At 39.4% G+C, this 2,500-nt stretch overlaps 1 protein-coding gene across 1 annotated transcript in view; it reads right to left on the reverse strand.

Annotated features, from left to right (window-relative positions):
* The window catches only part of LOC137984680 (vam6/Vps39-like protein), a 40,623-nt gene that overhangs the window by 1,759 nt on the left and 36,364 nt on the right, over positions 1–2,500 (reverse strand). The window contains exons 23-24 of the mRNA XM_068831921.1: positions 514–639; positions 7–141 (exon numbers count right to left, since the gene is read on the reverse strand). Coding sequence (XP_068688022.1) covers positions 7–141; positions 514–639 — 261 coding nt within the window. The remainder of the gene's footprint in view (positions 1–6; positions 142–513; positions 640–2,500) is intronic.

Raw genomic sequence — 2,500 nt, forward strand, 5'->3', positions numbered from 1 at the left:
TCATACCTGTAAATGTTCTGCAAATAATAGGCTCTTCAACACTTGACAGTTCTTTCTTTTCTTTTCCTTATCCTCCAAGACACTGAGTAAAAAGGCGTAAACTTCTCGCACTTCGGTGGAGGAAGGTAACAGCTCAAGGGCCTATACGGGAAAAGAAAAATCAAGAGGAAACTGGCTTGTTTATTCCACAGTCTATCATTATTAACTTTAGGTTCACTTTCCCTCAATTTTTTTTTGCGAAGTAGGCAAAGTTTCCAAAATACCTTTTTTAACTGAGAAATGTTTTGCGAAAGTCTGTGGTTCATTGTTTGATTGTCAAGTCTTCTGTCTCCACAACTAATAGTCAACTGTTCTCAATAAGCCTTGTACGAATCCAAACGCCCACAGAAAAGCGACTATTCAACCAAAAAAATATTCTTTTCGATAAAATACCCTGGACAATGCACTCAAAAAAATAATGAACGGTGTCAGTTTCCATTTACACCGTTTCATGATAAAATGAGGCGGAAATACCTTAGCGATAGCAATCTTCTGGCGATGTTCTTGAAGCACATTAAGCGCCACAGCAATGTTGGGCTTAACAGCTTTACCGCTTATTTCAGGAGGCTCAAGGTACATGCGCAGTAGGGACACATACACCTGTCAATCAAACACAAATATGCTGAGGCGCAACAAGGGGCAAATCCAATTCTTGGATTTCACATGACGTCACGGTCGCCATGTTGCTGACCCCAAACAATAAAATGGCGGCCATGTTGGTGTCCCGATCCAATCCTCCGGGAATTGAACGCAATTATTATGCTAACGTCTTCTTTTGTTTTCGTTGAAAAACATGGCTGTTGAAAACGTGAGTGAAACCCAAGAATAGATGGTTTGGAACCAGTTTCTAGAGACACACAACAATGATGTAATGTACAATTTTGTTTTCGTCCACCAACATGGCGACGATGACGTCACGTGAAAAAAACAGGTGTTTATCAAATTTGTTCTGGTCAAATACCTAAATTAAGTAAGTACGATACTTAACCATTCCTTTGCAAATTCTAAGACACGACAACGAAAACGGAAACGCCACTAAACAAGATATTACGGAGCTTAAGCACGCGCGTTTCGACACGCGGACGGTAACCAGAAGAGCACATTTCGCGTGCCAGGATAGTGGAGTTTCCCAGATTTTTACACTAATCATCTGTAATGGAGAAAAGATACTTAGCAACATAAATGTGGTTGTGTGAAGACAAGTCAAAAGTGAAAACAGCTCACTTCCGGTTGCAATCCGCATCTCAAAAACGTGCCTGCTTCAGGACGGTGCCTAATAATGCAAAAATATTTTTGCCCCGGTTTATGATTATGCAGGAAATGTAGATCTTAACAAGTGTTGTTGAAATCCAAAACGAAAACTGCGGGTAACCACCTATTTTTCAAACATAATTCATGAATAATATTTGTAAACAGCGTTAAAATACAAAGCAATGTATGGCGTTCTTTCACAAATTGAAGCTTAAAGTGCTTCTACGACCAAAAAACAATTTTTATTTTTCTTTGGATTTCAAAACTATGTTAACTAAACAATAAGCGACCCAAGTTTTAAGCCTTGATTTAAAAAAAAGATACCTGTTTACTTTAACTGGAATTTTCCTTTTTAATGGTCTGCCATTACTGACGTAAAATCTTGAGAGAGCTGGATCGAGGAGAAAATGACGTCAAAGACTCAATAGTTTATGCAACACATGTCTACGCGGCTGAATTAATATGCAACACGGGAGTTTCGGGCTTTCAGATCTTTACACTCGTGTTTTGCTCAAATAATATGCTGCGTTTACACGCTGAAGTTTTAAGCTTGTGAGTCAGTGACGTCACTTTTCCTTAAATCCAACCCTCTGAGGTCGAACCGGTCAGTTTGGAAGGTGAGTAATGGCGGACCGTGAAATCCAGAACTTACACTCAAAGTAAACAGCCCTTGGATAAAAATCAAAGCTCAAAATTTTGCCAGTAAAGTGTTAAGCAATCGCACTTTCCAAATCAGAAGAACATTTTTGATTATAGTAGCACTTTAAGGATTTGACGACAGTGTGAGCACCAAGAGTGAATTAGATAAGAGTGTTGTTATGGCATGGGTGGACTTAAGTGAGTCTATTTTTAGAATACTCGTTCCCGAAAAAAGCAGTTGTCATGTCTCTGAAAAAAACATGGCAGATGCAGTCACGTGTGACATGGCTTCTTCTGATTGGTTAAAATTGGCGAACGTTTGTTTGTTTCCCGCGCAAAAAGTTTCTAAAAAGAAATCCATTTGTGACTGCTGGGGCAAGACCGCAAAGTGATCGATCAACACTCTGATGTAATTCACTCTTGGTGAGCACACAACAATGAATCACTTTTTATCATTTTCTCATTTTCTATCCAAAATTAAAACCGTTCGTACCAATGAATCCTGTTTTAGGATGCGGAGTCCCTCTTTCGCCGCTTAGTTAGTAGAGCGCGAGGAGAAGACAGGCACGAG

This window comes from Montipora foliosa, chromosome 14 (assembly GCF_036669935.1).
Source record: "Montipora foliosa isolate CH-2021 chromosome 14, ASM3666993v2, whole genome shotgun sequence".
Lineage (NCBI taxonomy): Eukaryota > Metazoa > Cnidaria > Anthozoa > Scleractinia > Acroporidae > Montipora > Montipora foliosa.